General features: G+C 45.6%; 2 protein-coding genes across 2 annotated transcripts; one reads left to right on the top strand and one right to left on the bottom strand.

The window, feature by feature from the left end:
- Positions 1-87: 87 nt before the first annotated feature.
- Su(fu) (suppressor of fused domain protein) lies at positions 88-2,791 on the top strand. The gene is made up of 9 exons (XM_075676659.1): positions 88-266; positions 442-576; positions 641-920; positions 979-1,137; positions 1,206-1,426; positions 1,493-1,597; positions 1,660-1,798; positions 1,857-1,925; positions 1,990-2,791. The coding sequence occupies exons 1-9, from the start codon at positions 115-117 to the stop codon at positions 2,059-2,061; spliced, it is 1,332 nt and encodes a 443-aa protein (XP_075532774.1). The 5' UTR covers positions 88-114; the 3' UTR covers positions 2,062-2,791.
- Positions 976-14,893, bottom strand: LOC142565988 (uncharacterized). Its single transcript, XM_075676654.1, has 9 exons — positions 14,295-14,893; positions 14,092-14,216; positions 13,775-14,016; positions 9,302-10,995; positions 9,030-9,240; positions 8,856-8,965; positions 8,335-8,786; positions 8,169-8,273; positions 976-3,028 (listed from the first exon to the last, which is right to left on the bottom strand). Exons 1-9 carry the CDS (start codon positions 14,427-14,429, stop codon positions 2,932-2,934), a joined length of 3,171 nt encoding a protein of 1,056 aa, XP_075532769.1. The 5' UTR covers positions 14,430-14,893; the 3' UTR covers positions 976-2,931.
- Positions 14,894-18,325: the final 3,432 nt, after the last annotated feature.

Here is an 18,325-nt window from a genome sequence, read left to right as displayed (position 1 = left end):
TCACGGAACAAATTTCTTTTGCGCACTTCGGGCAGCGCTAGCTTAATCGAAAGCGGAGATTCGGCGCTCAAGGAGGCGGCTGCAACCGCTCTACGAGAAACAGGAATTTTCAACATGGAAGCCAAGCGGCTGGTCGGCGCCTCTAGCTTCCCTGTAGTCGGCTTCCCTCAGATTCCGCCTGGCTTAGACGCACTTTATTCAGCGTGTCTACAAATATACAGCGATCAGCCAAATCCTTTGCAGGTTGCAGCAGTCCTTAAGTACTGGTAAGTGCAGGTTTCACATTCGCTACCAAGAGTCTCTTTTGTGCTTTACGTACGCACGCTGCACAGAAAACATAGATGCATGCTACGATGAGCAGTGCTGTTGGGGCCCTTGGAACGCCCAGCTGCAAGAATGTATGCTAATAGCTACGCTATTTTGGCGGCACTCGTGTTTCAGGCTAGGTGGACCAGACCCACTCGACTATATCAGCATGTACGCAAACCAAGGGGATGAAGGCAAAGATATTCCCCCGCACTGGCACTACGTTAGCTTCGGACTTTCGGACCTTCACGGAGATGGCAGGGTTCACGAGTACGTACAGTCCATCTTACCTGTGCTGCGAACTTGTCGGGAACAGAGGCTGGTATTGTCGCAGGATCTCAAGTGCAGACACGCCAAGTGGCTTTGGTTTCGAGCTGACCTTCCGGCTGCGTAAGGAACCCGACGAGACAGGGCCGCCGACTTGGCCTGCGGCCGTAATGCAGGGTCTGGCCAAGTACGTCTTCCAGTCTGGGAACGTACTGTGCGATGGCGATCACGTCTCCTGGCACTGCCCGCTGGACAACAGCGAATCGCGGATCGAGCACATGCTCATGATGGAGGACCCGCAACTGGGCACCGTGGCGACTCCGTTTGGGCCTGTCAGCTTTATTCAAGTAAGGCCCCGTGTGATCACGGCGATCAACGCTGCTAAACATTTTCATTGCGCCGCAGATTGTCGGCGTGTGCGCAGAGGAACTCAAGGCGGCCCAGCAGTGGAACGGCCGCAGCTTTGTGGCACTCATGCAGCGTGTACCGGGCGCAGGCGGGCCATGGCTCGTGACGAACATGCGCCGAGGGGAGACGGTTTTTGAGCTCGACCCCAGTATCCAGGTGCCCCTCCCCCCTCTTGGACTGCATGCCCACTGCCTGGGGCAGGCACCGAGAGACACCCTTTGCAGGACGCTGTAGACCAGGGAATCGAAAACGAAGGGTCCGACCTGAGTGGCGTCAGTGCCAAGCTCTGCTGGTCAGAGGAGTTCCCCCCTGTTGTGCAAAGTGCCAAGGAGTCCGGGAGCAACACCTCTGTTGACACACCCAGCATATCACATTACGAATCCGAAGAAATCAAGCGGACTCTCAAAAAGGGACTGCTGGGCAGCCAACCAAGCAGTGAAACAGAGTGAGTATAACATTGCCTGCCGAGACTGCACAGTAAGTTATTCTACAATTCTCCATTCTTTCAAAGGGACAACGGCCTGGAAACACAAGAGTTGGCTCAAACTCGAGCTTTGGAAGCAGTTCACCTGCAGCTGAATTTGGAAGCAGGGCTGCTGTTTCCCTTAGTCTTGAGGTAACATGGGAGCAAAGATTGTAGCATGATCTTGTTTCACAATGCCATTTACAATATTTCAGAGGAAGATTAAAACATGGCCGTCATTTTACATTCAAGAGTTCAGTTGACAGCGCTGCAGTGACACTTGTTGTTCCCAGTGTTATTGGTGCCTTTGCAAATGCAGAGCAACCATATGCAGTGCAGGGCTCTTGGTTACAGGTAAGAAAGGTTAATTTTTCAATCCTTCCTTGCTTGACTAAACAATCTCTGGACTCAGATTCTGCTCACAGAAGACCTTATTTCGGAGATGACTGTAAGCATGGAAGAGTTATGCACCGCGGAAGGTGTAAGTTCCAAACAACGGGCATTTGAGAAGAACTTGTTTGTAACGTCCTTGCTTTCTTTTTCAGCTGACACTGCCCAAAACATACACATGGCCCCAACGAAAGATGGCCATTACACTTTTGCCGGAAGAGTTGTGACCAAGCTGCTTTTATTTATTATGATGTGCATGAACTTAAAGAGACTTTATCATGAAAATTCATGCTCTCAAAAAGTGCCTTCACAAATTGTGCAATTGTGGTGCTTTGGATGACCACATTATACAGCACATGTGTATGAACTGTATAGAGACTCCTAGCATGATGTGCTTTTTGCAACAAGTGCCTTAGCAATTAGTGTGAATATGGTGTTGCCTTTAAGAGGATTGCAGTTGGCATTTACAATGTACATAAGTGCATTTGTAGCACGCAAACAACTACAATGCAATCATTTTTGTGTTGTGGTTCTTGTAGCGTGTCTTAATGCTTTCACACTGGCTTCCTTGACATGCAGTTGTGCTCTGATCTGTACATTTGTTTATACGACGCTGTGATTGAAAACTACATGTTGACTAGGATGACGTCACTCACCCAATATTACTGACACCAGTGCTTGCCAGTAGCTGTTGATAGTGGCACAGTTCTTGATGTGCAAGTAGAGGCATCCTGTTGGATAAACTTTAAATACCTGGAATACTCGTACCAAACAGGTGGATGTGAACACTGCCGCAGGAAAGACAGGTGGCCTTTTATTCTTTTAACAAAATGTGCACAGTGTTGCCTTCATGTTTACGGGTGTCATCCATTGTGGCTTCACTGTGGCAGGTTGCTCCACCACCGCAATTTTTGTAAATCCAGTGTCTTTATTAAATAAAATGTCAGAGGCACATGATTTGAGTGTGCAGTTATGTACAGATGTACAGACATGAAGTTTTGGGCTCTTACGTGACAATGCCACCAGACGTGTAAGGGCATTCAGAGTGACCTTGAGTGATGGGAGTGGTGCATGCACCACAGCAATGGCTTGGGACTTCACAACCTTTTTCGCCTGGAGGAGCCAGCTGTTGAGGCCCTACCTCGTTTGAACCCGATGCATACTTTGAGGCCCCGCTGTTTCTTGGACGTATCCCTGTGCATGACATACAACAGTGCTTTTTCAGAAATCGGGGACTAAGACAAATTTTCAATGGGAAAAAGGGTGAAACACTGTTGCTATCTCCACAGTAGACACTGTTTTATCTTTCAAAGCTCAGCTATGTCCATCAAAGATGAGCACTTTACCTGCAATTGAGGGAGAAACATTGTCAGACCAAGTGCTGCTTATGCAGTCTTGGAGTACTGGCACTACACATCACTTCTAAGCTCCCAAATGTGTTGAACGGCTTGATTTCCAAGCATTTCCTGTACATTACATTGAAAATTTAAAAAAAATTGGAATCAAGAAAATGCTTCCACTAATTAGGAAAAAACTGGGCAATTCCCAGGAGCAATTGATGTTAAAGGGACACTAAAGTGAAAAAGAATTTCTTCTGCATCAGTAAATTATCGTTCTACAACACCAAAAACACCACTCTTACAACGATAAGACATTTGGTAAGCCAAAAAAAGCGCAAAAACGAAATACGGGTGGCGACGCCTACTCAAGTTCCCGCACCTGGGGGCTATGACGCCTTGTATTTTGATGGCACCTTCTAGGGCCTACTAATTATATATAGCGGTACAGATTGACTACATTGTGTTCTAAAGGAACCAAATATTAAGCATGGCAAGTTTTGGGAACCTTTATTCAGCCGACGCGGCCCAAATGCGAAAACATACTTAGGAATACCTGACGTCACGCTGACGTACCGGCGCTAGGGTTTCAGCACAAAATTCGAATACTGATACTTGGACCTTCATTTTCTCATCTAATAACCAAACTATTTTTTTGAAATGACTGCCTGCAGGGTTCTCAAACAATGCTTCATCAGTCTAAACTGATTTATTGTGCCTCATAATCAGAAAGTGGTTTTGGCACGTAAAACCCCAAATATTATTAAACTGATTTATTGTTTCGCTTTAGTGTCCCTTTAAGCACAAACTCCCAATGGCCAGCAAGTCCAGCTATTTTGAGCAGTAAGCTTTAAAAGGGTGCTGCAACACCTTTTATGAATGTTGTAGAACATGCCTGGCAATAAAAGGCATCTGCTTACTGATGTTTGTGTGAACAGTTATCTGCAATCGAATGCTTCTTGGCATGCCCTTGTGGCCTTTTCCTCCTTTTCATCACTTATGGTGTGCTCAACAATGAGCCTACATGAAACAATGCCTTCCCTGCTCCATCCACCAACACTCTGAGCTTTGGTACTGCACGGCCTCTAAGCTAAAGTGGGATGACCCTTTGTTGCAGAGTCCATTACTGCAGACCATAGTCTCAATGTAATGGCATTCTCTTCCACCATATGGAACCACCCTTTATTGATGATAAGGCCTCATTGCTTCTGATCAAAAGCACTGCTTAGCTACAATGCCTAAAGAAATCTGGCCAATAGCCATTGTGTTTAGGAATGCATCATAATAATCACGAAAAAGTGCAAGGTTTCAGGTACTTGGAGGCAAAGTGCAGCCATTACATTTTTTAAGTAGAATTTCAAGCTCCCTGCAGTGCATACAGAAATGCTTGGCTCAGCTGTTTAAAAAAAAAATTAATTATGGGGTTTTACGTGCCAAAACCACTTTCTGATTATGAGGCATGCCGTAGTGGAGGACTCCTGAAATAGTACACTCCGGAAAGTACATGAGTGTTTTTGCATTTCGCCCCCCCATCAAAATGCGGCCACGGTGGCCGGGATTCAATCCCGCGACCTTGTGCTTGGCAGCCTAACACCATAGCCACAGAGCAACCACGGTGGGTGGCTCAGATGTTTGTTCATGACAGTGCTATCCGGCAACTAAGCAGGTTTATGTGCTGCATTCAAAAGGTGTCGCCGGGCCATTTTAAAACGTGCATGCACCAGAATTGCAGACCTTTTCATCAGAGTGGTGGTAACTGGCTACTAGAAACAATCCTGCAAAAACATGCAACTTGGTGGTTTTGCAATACTTTTCCATTTGTAATGATGTTTCATGCAGCATTCAAATGATCAGATCACAATGGATTTTTCACACGCCACTTCTAAACAGCCCAACAAGCGTGCAAAAACTGTGCTGCTCTGTTGTACTGGAGCTGAAGCCCCGTGAATGCAATGACTGGAAGTTGGGTTTGGTCATAAAACAATTTTCTAGTTCACTGAGTCGTGAATGTATCTTTTACCATTTTGCAATATCATTACCTTACTTATTTTTATCCTGTGGGCCCCAAGGGGCAACATGGGAAGTGAGGGGGGGGGGGGGTCAAAAAAGAAAAATTCACGACACTCGTGTAAGAAAGCAAGAAAGAAATTGGTAAATGATAGCCTAGAATTTTCATAGAAAACTTTCCAGCTGAGGTAGAACAGCACGTGTGAAAAATAAAGCACACAAAAACTTGCGCAGGTTTATGAATTGCAAGGAATCCACATTATGCACGGTATTTTGCAGGTAGCTGGCTATCTAGCATTGTTTGAGGTTCTGCAAAGCCCAGCGTTTCCTTCAAAAATTACTAGCAGACACACTGGTGCTAATGTCTACGAGAGCTGCAAATACGGTGGTTTAGCCAGCATGAGAATGTGCAGTTCATGGACTTGCTTTTTAAACTTGGTCATTCTGGCATCAAATTGCTTTGAGACTTTGAAAAGTGATCATATTCAGCAAAATATTGTTACAGGGATGTTGCAAATATAGAAAGACTGTTTACAATATATACAGGATGAGTCAGAGTAGTTAAGATGGCTGACCACCAACACTCAGCAGCCAGCCCCCCCCATCTCCGATCTTCCTCTCTCTTCTTTCATCCTTCCGTAACACGACCCCCGGGTGGCAAAGCGCCGTCTCAGTGCATGGTAGGCGAAGAATTGCGAGCGAAGTATGGCTTCAGCCGCGAGACGTACACGTCAACAGGCGTCTGATTTGAGGATGCATCAAAGTGTAGCGGCGAAATCTCAATTTACGTCGTTAACTTGGTGTAGGACTTCATAAGGCCCTGTGCAGCGAGAGACAAGCTTCTGGGAACTTCTCTCTTCTTTCATCCTTCCATAACAATATATTATAAATTCAAGAAATCGCAATGGTTACACGTGCAAAAAGACTTGATTGCCTTACTGTGTTTAGAACTGAATTGAATTTTGGGGTTTTATGTGCCAAACCACAATTTGGTTATGAGTCACGCCGCAGTGGGGGACTCCGGATTAATTTTGACCACCTGGGGATCTTTTAAAGTGCCCCCAATGCACGGGACACAGGCTATTTTCCATTTTGCCCCCATAAATATGCGACCGCAGCGGCTGGGATTTGATCCCGCGATGCTGTGTTTAGAAAGAGTGCTTGGAAATTTTGAAATGTAAAGCCTAATATATAACGTTGCAGGAACGGCTGAAGCTACAAGCAAGAAAGTCAAGGAAATCCATATACTAACCATCCTTTCCACGCCAGAAGATCGATCGTAGAGCCAGAGTTCTCCCTAGTAATCATTAGAGATACTCCACGTTGTAAAGCATTGCCAGACAATGAACACATTCTTTTAAGGCGCACAAGTGTGTGCGTGACGACAGCAGCAAGGCAATGGTGACCAATTTGTTCTACTCTGGCCAAAAAGTGTTATGGTGCAGTGCCGCACATGTCACAACACTAACCTCGCGCAATAATCATGTTTATGCAATAGACTGTCTGTTCACAAGCTATGCCAAAATGCACACCAAGGGGGGTATTCTGTAAGAGTCCACCTAGTGGACTGTCCATTCCCGCCGCTGCTGATTGGATGCAGCTGTTTTGAGCGAGAAAGAGACGAGCGGCCCCAGCCAATCAGCAGCGGCCGAAATGGACAGTCCACTGGGTAGACTCCCACAGAATACCTCCGTAAATCAGCTGGATATACAGTCAACCACAAAAGTTAACGGTCTACAGGATCTTGGGAAACATTGAATTTCCCAGCAGCATGTAATAGTAGCCAATAATCCGTACATCAAAATCTTGTTTGCACACGCTAGTAGAGGCTGGAAATGAGAATACCAGGCTGCGTTGTGAGGCTGCGGAGATACTCAACTTTTTCTCAGACCTCGTGGTCCGTGAACTTTCATGGTCAACTGTACGGTGCGAGACATTCACACAGCGATGCCATGAGGACCAGGATGTAATATGATGCTTGTTGTGGGAAGAATGGTTATGAAAGTTGCACAGAGAAGAAGATGCGAAGATTATGAAGATGTGCAGAGAAGTACGATCCATATCTAAATATATTCACGGATTCTGAACCCTCTGTGGCACAGCGGCACATATCTTTTCTAGAGGATTGGCTGAGAATTGGCACACACCCAGTGGCCAAAAAGGGTGAAGCCCTAATATAGGGATGTGCATATTTCACTTAAAGTGTTCGAAAAAATATTTTGTGCTTACCGCTGTACTGTTCTTGCTCACATTTCACTCCCCTGGAACACACGACAACCCTCCCTGAATGGATGCTTTCTGCATCTGCCAGCAGGCGGCAACATAAGTATGCGTTAGTGCTGCTATTCAGAGCAGCTATTTTCTCACGGACGAAAGTAGTTTATCATTCTGTTCTTAATAAACAGGCAAGTGACTGTGCCAAGTGTTACATTGAACAATGCAGACTCTAAAGTGCAACCTTTCTGCAAAATTTAAGCAAGAACAGTGCAGCAGTAAGTGCAACATTATTTTTTTTAACACTTCAGGCAAAATGCGCACCACACCCCTGTAAAAGAAAATATTAAAAATCAAAGCTGTTGAATATCATGTAACATTCTACTAAGAGGTTTGTGTGCATTAGAGATGCCTTTAAGCCAACACTACATGCACAGATTTTATGTTGCGATTTATTTTCATATTATGCAGTAGAGATGCGTCCACTGCCACTCTTCTGTTGGTGAAAATTACATGCTATACAATCAATCAATGAAGTGGTTGAATATAATGCGCTATTCCATTAAGAAGTCCGTGTGCTTTGGAAATACTTATAAGCCGACCTTATATGTACATGTTTTATGTGGTGATATATTGTTCGACTACGAAGAACAGTGTTGGGCTCACTTGCACGGCTTAGTAAGTCAGAATTAAACCACAGAAACCGGTCCACTGTGTGAAGAAACCTGGGGAATTGATCCAAATAATGCTTTGCACTAAAAATTGCAGGCACTTACACTCCACTTGACGAAGGCCGACTGCGCCGAGTTCCTGGCTTGATAACTGGCCGCGGTTTGTACAGGTCGGAAGATTGGTAGCACTTTGATGACACAGATTCTGACCTGCAAAGCACACAAAAGTAATTGAAATGCTAATAGTCAGGCAGGCACTTTTTTACCTCACCTAGCCCGAGGTTCACTGCCACTTGATCGTCGCGCAGGCCGCCGTGTTCTATCATTAACTGATGCATCTGAAAGCTGGTCAGTCTCATCACATGACATGGCTGCCGCTGTGTCCTCGGAAGTATCTTCCCTTGAAATGACCTTGCGAGGCTCTGTTCGTAATGAAGACCGCTCCTCATGGTGCTTTTCCTTGCCATACTTTGCAAGTTCACTGAAGTCTATGGTTCCTGTTGGTCGCTTGCCTTCCGTGAAAATGGATGAGAACTCTTCTGAAACATACTTTGGGTTAATCTTGCGGGTCCGCCTGAGCCCCATCTTCGGCTTGGCTGTTCCATCAGAAACATCTGTGGACGGAGAGTTTGAGAGTCCCCTGCCAGTGCTGCTGCTCTCATAAGGTACTGGGCAGGGTGGCTGGGGCTCCTTGGCTGGTGTCGGTTCATGCTGCTCTGTAACCTGCGAGTGTACCGACAAAACCTTAGTTTGCTTTCTCCAGTGATAAATTCAGTGCAAAAAGGTTCATACCTGTTCTACAGAAGCAGGTGGAGGCACAACTCCATCAGACACACAATGCTCTGTTTCAGATCTGCTCAAGCGGTCATCATCCTCATTACTGCTGCTTGTGATTTTCTTAACTGCAAACGCAGAGTGGGCACATGAATAAACTCTTATGACTCAAGTTCATTTCTAGGCACTCACTTTCTCTTAGTGGTATCTTTTTTCTCTCCCTAGATGAAGCATTGTCATCCTCATCACCTGAAGATACACTGATGCGGTCATCATAGGAAGACAGATCGCTGGTGTGCACTGAGCTGACAGTCACGTCGGACCAGGCACCATCTGTTTCATGGCCATCTGAAGCTTCTCGCTTTGGTCGCTTTTTCTCTGGTGAATGCTTTTCAGTGGTAGTCTAAAAAGATAGAAAGCACACTTACTGTGCTCCATGCAATTAGAATGAAGTACCAACCTACCTTTCGCCTGGCTGCTTCATGTCCGTCCTCCACTGTGGGACTCTTTTGCTCAAGGGGCGCTGCAAAGCTGGAACTGCTTGCTTGGTCATTATTCTCCATGTGCACTTCATTATCCGGTGTAGGCGCCTCATTCTGCATGCCTTCAGCTTGTTTCTCAGTGATGGTGCTCACCAGCTGCAAGTCGGCTCCACTGCTACCAAACTGCTTGTCACTGACATAAGAAAACCTCAAGATCTCGGCTTCTTTTGCTTCAACTAGCTGTAATGCACCATGAGAACTTTCATCGTAAGCCTTTGATGAAGTTTCTTGAGAAATTTCACCAGACATGCTCTCATTAACTTTTGTTCCCATTTGATAGGCACATGAAATATTTTCCTCTGACTTGTCTTGCGAAACATGCTCTACCATTGCCAAGGGAGAATCTTGACAAACCTTTTCACAGTCTTGCTGTGATGAACCACAAGGATTGGTATTTAGTTCAGGAGGCTCTGATCTGAAACTTTCTTGCATCTCCATATGGAATGATGCATCATCAGTTGCTTGGAATAAATTGCAAGATATAGGTTGCAGAACCTTTTCAGATGACATCTTTTTTGAAGTTCCACTATCTTTGCTGTCAAATGAACTTTGCCTATTGTATGCTTGCTTTTTTTCCTTTTCATGACTTTTCTCTTTTCGTGAACTTTCACCATGTTTCTCAGATGACTTACTTGACTTGTGCTGCCTGGAGGAATCTTTCGTGGAACAACGGTCTCTCTCTCTCCTGCTCTCACTGTGTGACCTGTGACTGTCTGAACGATCCCTGGACTTATCTTCTCGAGAATGCCTGTCACTGTGTCGCTTTCTGTCATCATTGCGTTGGCTACTGCTGTAATGGCGGTGTTTATCATCCAACCGCTTCCGCTCATTCCTACTGTCACTGTCCTTTGATCTACTGGACTGGCTTGAGTATCCTTTGCTCCTCTCATCTTTTGTTACATCTGCCCTGTTCCTTTGGGTTTCCTCTCTTGAAGAGTTTCCTCTGTCCCGAGATGTGCTGTACTTGTCTTTCTCTTTCAGCAGATCTCTGCTTTCCCTACTGGAATCGCCATCACATTTATTAGACTTTTGCATTTTTGACCTGCTTATGTCAGAGTTTTTTCTTGATATATAATTTCTTGAATGTGACTCTGATCTACCTGAATGTGAGCAGGATTCTTTGCCTTTCACAGAGTCCACCTTTCGTTCTTTCTTGTCTTTGTCCGTCGGCTTGACTTCCATCTTTGTCATGGCAGCTACTTTATCGTTATCCTTCCTGTCAAATTCATTTACAGTAGTTTCGTTCTTCAATGAGTCCGGCTTCATGTTGTCCAATGATGCAGGAAGTTCAACATTTTCGGTGACAGGCTTATCATCTGCACTTCCACTCTGACTGACGGCTGGCGAGTCAGACTCCAGAGCGTCTACTGGAGTGGGCAGTTCAGAAGATGCCTCATTTGGAGCTGGATCAACAGGTTCTGCTGAAGTTTCACAAAAATCATAGTTTTCAGCTTTCTCAACTGGCAGCTCAGCAGGAATATCTTCAGTGTGCTCATTGCTCTCTGTCACAATCATCAGCTGATGTTCAGATGACGAGTCCATTAGGCCATCAGGCATCAAAGCTTCTGTGTATGGTTTAGGAGAGCAGCTGCCGGGGACATCCTGTGTTGTCTCATCTAAAGGAGAACAACAATTATACCAGCTTTTACTGCTTCAACAAAGCAGTCTACATTTTGACACCTCAGGTTCTGTTCACGTGCAAGAGATGTTCACTGGCTTCAGCAAGTGCAATATAGCTGTGCGCTCCCATGTTACAGGAAGTCTCACACATAATTGCAGTTTTACATATCTGTATGCACAATGAACTTTAGAGGCAGTTGCTGCAATGCAAACTATAGGCAACTCTTTTAAACATCTTCTATTTACAAAATAAAAATATGTGCAAAAATTCGGCAAGGAAACACCACCACGCATAGAGTATGGTAAATTTACTACAATGAATAAGAATATTGTTGCGATGTATTTTTATTCCCTCAAGAATGACCACTGTATCTCTGATCAAAAATGTCAGATGCAGGTTGCCTTCAAATCTCTTCACCTGTCTTAGAAGTCTGGAACAGCATGCTTGCCACGGGCCAGTGAGCAGCTGCACATGAACTGCACCTTGTACCACTTGCAAATATCTCACCATTTAAGCTAATGTGTTTTGACTTCTGTGATGGTCATCAGCAACATACAGTATAATTTTAACTGCAGTACAAAAAGAGTGCCTTTAGGAGCACTTGCAGATGCTAGTCACAGTGGCACAATTTTTTACCCAGTAACTATCTAACCTGGCATTAAGATCAACTAAACAAGATAGGAAAATGTTGAGTTCCAATACCCAATGTTGACAGTGACATGGTAGATGGCATCTTGTCATTCACTCAGTGGCAATGTGCAAGATATGTGCAAGAAGTACTCTAGATATTTTGGTATTGTCACCGATTAGACCAGTTCTCTGGCTGATGACTTGCAACTGCACTTTACTGGAATACCTGCTTGCCACCCATTATTCCATACGTTGGTGTGCTGTGCTGGCCGATCATATACAGTGTAAAAATCAAGCTCGTGGTGATGTTGGCAACGTATGTCAAGTTAACCTCTTGGCCAAATTTTGCCTGCCCCACATAATGTCCAAGACAGCAATGCTTTTCTATGCTGAACATGGAAAGTATGCCTGTGCACTGGACTCTCATGATTTGCAAGTTCCGAAGTTGCATCTAGTGTGCTAGGTCACAAGGACGCTCAATGCAGCACCTTGACTGAGATGCTGCAGAAACAGTGCCACTTCGACAGCAGAAAGTGCTTTATTAGATGAGTGCTATAAAATACACCAATTAAAATGCTCCAAAGACCAGCAAATTTAATTGAAGATTTTATTTCATGTCTCAAACAAAGTTCTTTTGGTTTCACTTTAAAAAAAAGTAAAAACACAAGTCCTTTCATGATCACGTAGCACGATCTCACCAATAATTGTATAGAAAACCGCTCATATTTATAATCGACAACGTAACATTTGTAAAGCTTTTAACAGAATGACACGTCTCAAAAACACCTCCCAAGCAAATTTTGCATTCTAGAACTATGAATACACACACAGGTGCTTATAATGATATTTGACGATAACAGAGGAATTGCACTATTATTTGTTTACACTATTGCACTTTGCCCTTGAAATATGTCGCATACTAAAAGAACCAATATAATTTCTATAGCCAACATTAAAAGTAACTCCAATCATTCAGATCACCGCTTGTCAAGGCACTGGACAATATAAGAGGTCAGTGCACTTGCAAGTCTTTCCAGCAGCAAGAGAGCATTCCTGTCAACTAATTAATGTGAAAAATCACTTTTACTTTTACTACTATATTAACCAAAAAGTGGTCATATGTGTATATATATATATAGGTATGTATGTGTGTGTGTATATATATATATATATATATTACTCCTAATACAAGTCTGCATTGTGCAGTGTTGCCTGACAATAACGAGATCCACAATGACAATGGCATCCATTACAGTTTCTAACAATGCATACAGTGAAATATTAATGTAGTCAAGTGTAGAGCGCAGTATAAAAACCAAGAATTTTTGCATTATATTTTCTATATGCAGAACCTGTAATCCCCAAAATTACCCACAGCAGTACAGAAAAGGCGCAGCTGGTAGCACAAAACATTCAAATAAATCGTAATTGAAGAGCATATGAGCACAATCTGCACGTATGTACACATGTAATATCACAATGTGATGATCGTGAGTTATCACAAAATCGACTGGAATCTTTAGGCAGGATCACCATTTTACACAAGGTTTACGTGAACCAAGGGCTAAAAAGGTCAACCACATAGAGCATTTTTGCATGTGCCCAGCAGGTGTACCATCACCCAGTGTATTAGTATCTGGGGAAATGTTGCTACTACATTAGCAACCAAACTGTTACATTGTCATCTATGAAGCAGTGCTGAAAGGTGATGCATGGTAAAATGCTCTGTGTCGTTAGGCCTTCTGGGGCTTCAGGTTAAATGACCTGCTCCCACTGGCAGTGCTGTTTTTTTTCTGAAAACAAGCTCTCTCTGCATGCAAGCGCTGTAGTCTAGCATTCAGGAAATTACTGCCATCAGCCAAATACACAAAGCTCAGGACATGGCACTTTTTGTGCAGTAACAGCTGCAGCTTGTACAAAAGTCAAGCCACTTCTGTTGCTTCACTAAATGTCATTTCCCGAGCTCTGGAGCACAATAGTAGTTCCTCTAATCGCCAGAGGTAGCACAAAATGTATGCACGACCTCTGGCAAAGATATATGCCCACTCCGAGAACCCTCGGGCGTCACAACCACACCGTACAATGTCAAACATGCATTGTTGTTAGCAACAGGTCGGTTAGTAGTCGAAAGCATCGTCAAATACCTATACTGAATTCAGACTTTGGCGGCGGCGGTGGTAAGGCCGACGTTTGAGGCGGTGGTGGCTGGCTGATGAAGTCTGTCAGAGTCTCGGCGGCCGGTTGCTGGGTTGAGGAGTCCTTTTCCGAACTCAAACCAAGATACTGACGCACGCCGTTCTCCACCTCGGGCGTGAACACATGGTATATTTTTGGATTTACTATCTGGTCGACCAGATGGTCCATACCTGCTGACAGCATGCCCGACCTGGGAAGCGGGCACAGCATCATCGATGAGCGTCAACGCGAAACGTCTAGCAAAGCCAAAGACGCAATTACTCACTCGTTTATTTCCCTGCGCATCATGTCTCGAACATGGTTTTTGTTCATGTCAGGAGTCCATGTCTGCGTTGACAGGAACTTAGTGATGTAGCCTTCGATCCTTTGCTTCAGGTTCAAATAAGCTGGCTGCAATGGCCACAAGCAATCACGTTTCAATGACATGTTTCGCTTCATCACGGGAATTATCACTCAAAAGTTACTTACCTTTGTATCGACATCGCCAAGGCAGTCTCGCCGTAATTTATCAAAAAGGCCACGGGATTTTAAGTGGCTTACAATGCTTGCTGTTAATTTGGGATCGCCTGGCGGTAGTTCTCTCACGCTTGAACTAGAAGTCATCTTCACGCTTAACTAGTAAGTGTCCAAGTACGACACATCAAATTCGACAAAACATCAACACTACGCATTCCAAACGTATAACCACAAACTTACAAACTAAGCAAGGAGGAGGAAGCGAAATTAGAGAAATAGTTCTAACATCGAGTAACAGATACCGCACCGTAACCGTACCCTAATGGATAAGTTACAACATAACGGCAGCCGCAGCACCGCAGCGTAAACACGCCCGACACCGATAGCACTCGTTTCTCCAGATGGCCTCAGTTACGTACTTTACCAGTTTGTTGGTTGGTGAATAAGACATTTACAAATGAACACATACGAAATTTTATCAAAAATTAAATTTAGCTGACGCTGCTCCGACCATCCGGCGGGAAATTACTTAGGCATATCCTCCGACATTGCGTACCGTGGCAGCCTGCCAGTGCGCGTAATCTCGGAGTGAATCTCATACCCTAATTATTATTGTATGAGTCTCAATGCTGTGCATTCTGCACATGCGCTCCAACATCGCCTGCACCATGGCCTGCACCAACTTCTCGCCATTATGCGGCTGGGGTAACCGGGGGCGCCTCATGGCGCGTCGCGGACATCGCCTTCGGCCGCTTTTCGCAGCGAGCAATCGCACACTGCCGAAGCCATATATGAGGCAGATGTCGAGGTTTTTATCTCCCATTTCAGCATATCGCCCGTTTCCACGGCAGGCCTCGCCCCCGGCTCTTCGCTGCGGCACAGGAGTCCTAGCGAGGACGCTGCTGCGTACCTGCAGAACGCTGTCAGCTGTTTTTCCTGCGCTTGAACCACTTCGCCGCCTGCGCGCCTGATGCTGAGGTAGATGTAGATTCTTGGCTGAGGGCAAAATAACGTCATGCCTGCCCACCTGCGCACGACCCACTGCCTAAACTAGCTTGTTCTAGAGCGGGCCGAGGTGTGTACGTAAACCTACAAGGCACAAAACGTTACTGTCTTCGTTAAGGCTGTTTCACATGCTGTGACGGGGGCGACAATATAATCGGTGCAGTCGCACGCGTCGCATTGCGATTTTTAGAATCCGTCGTTCATATAAGATGACCCAGCTCCACACGTACCCTCTCCATCGGCCAATCCAAGCTCCATGTCTATTTATATGCTGACTCATAACTCTTCTGCACTCTTAAACAAAATTACGCCCTTTGGGTCGCATCTTACCGCACAACGATAATCACCACCAGTCTTGTCCACATTTCCTTTCTTTAACGCTGCGAGCCCGGTACTTCCAAGTCACGAACGGCATGCGCGTTATCAGCGTGACAGAGCATTCTCGACAGGAAAGTAGCGAGCACCAAGTTTTCAAGAAAGGAAACACAAGCATCGGGCAGATGAAGATTATCGTTGTGCGGAAAGTGACGACCCAAAGGGTGAACATACATATTATGGCGTTGTTCACGTACGGCATTAAAGCCTATTCTATGCCTGCCGATCGAACTAAATTGTAGTATAGTCAGTTTCAAAATAAGAATAGCTAGGCCCAGTGGCTATACGTGCACAATCCTGTCTACCCGAATGATAGGCAAAATTGATCGAGCATGCCCCCATTAGATAGTGGTCGACCGCCGGTTCCTCCCCCACCAACAAACACACGCATCGTGCCCCAGCTCCCTAGAGCTTCCGCTGCAGCAAAACTTCCCCTTGCCCCCACCTGCCTGCAATCAAACGCATTAGAAAGTTACCCCATGAATGCAATGAGCATGCGCCGCTCTACAATGAAGCTCTCGCCAACTTGGGTCGCTATATATGTGCCACTGAGTGTGCGGCATACGTAGGAGAAATTTCAGCGTTCGCTGGCACCGGCGCGCCAGGCTTCTCGCCTCGAAGGCCACGCGCGGACTCTCTTGCAGTGCCACTAGATGGCGCAGCGTATCGAGAAAGAGCAAGAGGAGCCTGGTTGCAGCATGACGCGTGGCGTTCGCACGCATCGGCGCTCCCGGATTACGGATGCCACGCAGCAGGCTTCGCGGTGGCGGCGCTGAATGGCGCCACGGGCGTTCTTAGGGTAAAGCCCAAGGGACGTTACCTTCAGGAAGCGCGAAAAAGGAGTCCCACTGCAGTACGCGCTTTACGCATAACTCGTTTCCACGGTTGTAATACGTATGTACGTTTGCATTACGGTCAACAGTCATCGCGAGATGGGTTCTGCCAAATTTTTGAAATCTTTTTTTTTTCGTTAAACAGTTTGCCTTACGTTAGCTTGGACACGTGGTGTAGCTAGTCAGTGACAGTCTAAGAAAACGGGAAAATGCATCGCTGCCCAACACAGAGAATTCAGTTTAAAACTTGTTAGACGAGTTGGTGCATAGTAGCAAGCATTTTTTAAATGCGCGGACAAATGATCACAGAGAGAACAAAGAAGTACAGGCGCAGTCCTTGTGTTCAGAGAATTCATTGGCGGCGAGGAGTTATGGAGTCGCCATCTATCGGAAGCGCCTCGCTGGCGTAGTATGAGTGATCACGCGGCGCGCTCCTCATAGGTTTTGCTGTCAGCGCTCACTGAAGACACCACGCGTGAGCTCTCCCGGACATTTCTGCAAGTACTTTCGAAACGAGAGAAGTTTTTTACTGTTTAAATAATTATCTTGGGCAAACTGAAAGCACAGAATCGTTTACAGACGCTATCCCTTTACGGAATACGTAAAATGAACGCCACTGCGCGCGGTCGCCGTGATGGAGTCTCCCGAACCGGCTTCTTGCGTGAAAGGTAGGTAAACGCTGAGGGCAAACTATGTGAAATATGTTCTTATAGTGTTTGTATAACTAAATGGAGCGTAATAGAATGAAGGCTCAATGCAGCGATCGCACAGATTCGCAGCGACCGACTGCGCGTCTGCATGCTTGTCCGCGCACTGTTTCGCTTTCGCCGCGTGCGCGTTTTCGCACCGTGCCATGAGCTTTAGGCCGCAAAATATGAGCATTTGACAGTATACAAGCAACCATTGTTGCGTGGGCGCTATCAGAGCTGTTCAAACATAATTTCATTGCAGAGACTTCGACCCCTACGGGGACTGTGATGTGCCGTTGCGACGATTCAATATTTCTTGTTTTCTAAATTATTGGACGTTTCAATATTATTTCTCGAGTTGCGTCGCACTATATGTTTATCAGTGTTCTCAGCGTGCGATTTCCCGCTTCTTCTTTTCTTGTAATCCAGTGCATTAATTCATAACACAAACATGATCATATGCCATGCTTCATTTTAATATGCTTCTTACCGCTCCCTTTCTTTTCCAGTGAACTTGCAAGTATCTATAGCATCGACAAGTCATAGACCAAACCGCCATGACATTAGTCGGGCAGCGGACTCGGGCGAGCGTCTCAGTGCGCGTTTTCCGAGCATCGCAGACCCGGCGCCGTAGCAGAAATCTTCCTCGCGTCTGTGCTTGCTGCATACCCGAGTTGTAGCCGATGACTGTTTGCCGGTTTTATGTTTCGCGAGCCAAGCTTCACGCAGCTTCTTGTCCTGCGGCTACGTGTGAATAAGGCTGACACCGCGCTCCGTTGCGTACGTCTGGCACTGCGGCACCGAGCAGTAGCCTACCATGTTGCGCGCCTTCAAAGGCAGCTACTGCCTATTGTAGTGCTTTCAAGCATCGTAAAGGAGCCACTCGAAGCGGGAAAATATCGCCGCTAAATGAGGACCGCAGCGTACGAGGGAATTTAAACTCTCGTTTTCAGCTCGCTTCGGCGCTCCCGAAGCAGCCGACATTCATTGAAAGAGAGTGTTCTTTTTTTAGTTGCACCAAATTTTTAAAAATTGCCTGTGGTAGATAGCACAATTCTAACCCTTGATCTAAATTACTCGAAGAGGCGGCGATTACTTCTACGAGAAATCAAAATGCCTAAATGAACAGTTAACACAATCA

Source organism: Dermacentor variabilis, unplaced genomic scaffold, assembly GCF_050947875.1.
Source record: "Dermacentor variabilis isolate Ectoservices unplaced genomic scaffold, ASM5094787v1 scaffold_12, whole genome shotgun sequence".
Lineage (NCBI taxonomy): Eukaryota > Metazoa > Arthropoda > Arachnida > Ixodida > Ixodidae > Dermacentor > Dermacentor variabilis.
The sequence above is the reverse complement of the archived record's forward strand: the minus strand, read 5'-3'. Positions and strand labels throughout refer to the sequence as shown.

Coding starts and splice junctions, on each gene's coding strand:
- LOC142565988 (XM_075676654.1), bottom strand. CDS start 14,429: ATGACTTCTAGTTCAAGCGTGAGAGAACTACCGCCAGGCGATCCCAAA. Junction 9,241..9,301: donor ATGAAGCAGCCAGGCGAAAG/GTAGGTTGGTAC, acceptor CTATCTTTTTAG/ACTACCACTGAAAAGCATTC. Junction 3,029..8,168: donor CGGCCTTCGTCAAGTGGAGT/GTAAGTGCCTGC, acceptor TGTCATGCACAG/GGATACGTCCAAGAAACAGC.